This window comes from Corvus brachyrhynchos, unplaced genomic scaffold, assembly GCF_000691975.1.
Source record: "Corvus brachyrhynchos isolate BGI_N302 unplaced genomic scaffold, ASM69197v1 scaffold528, whole genome shotgun sequence".
Lineage (NCBI taxonomy): Eukaryota > Metazoa > Chordata > Aves > Passeriformes > Corvidae > Corvus > Corvus brachyrhynchos.
In genome coordinates this window covers 7,183-7,400 of record NW_008239298.1, presented here as the reverse complement: position 1 = coordinate 7,400, position 218 = coordinate 7,183, and the positions used below count along the sequence as shown (strand labels likewise).

At 59.2% G+C, this 218-nt stretch overlaps 1 protein-coding gene across 1 annotated transcript in view; it reads right to left on the bottom strand.

The window, feature by feature from the left end:
• SGF29 (SAGA complex associated factor 29) overlaps positions 1-218 on the bottom strand; it is a 4,478-nt gene continuing 4,260 nt past the window's right edge. Inside the window, exon 5 of the mRNA XM_017740603.1 lies at positions 1-211. Within this exon, the coding sequence (XP_017596092.1) occupies positions 35-211 (177 nt within the window). The 3' untranslated portion in view covers positions 1-34. The remainder of the gene's footprint in view (positions 212-218) is intronic.

Here is a 218-nt window from a genome sequence, read left to right as displayed (position 1 = left end):
TTTTGCAGGATTTTGGGCCGTTTTGGCCGCATTTTCACTTCTTTTTGGTCTCCTTGCAGGCCACCACGTAGCGCTGGGCCACGTTGAGGGGCGGCGAGGAGCCGTCGGCGTAGGAGGTGTCCTCGAACAGCACCGAGTAGTCGTCCTGGGGCTGGGGAATTCGGGAATTTGGGGAGATTTGGGGGGATTGGAGGGGTTTGAGGGGGGATTGGGGGAAT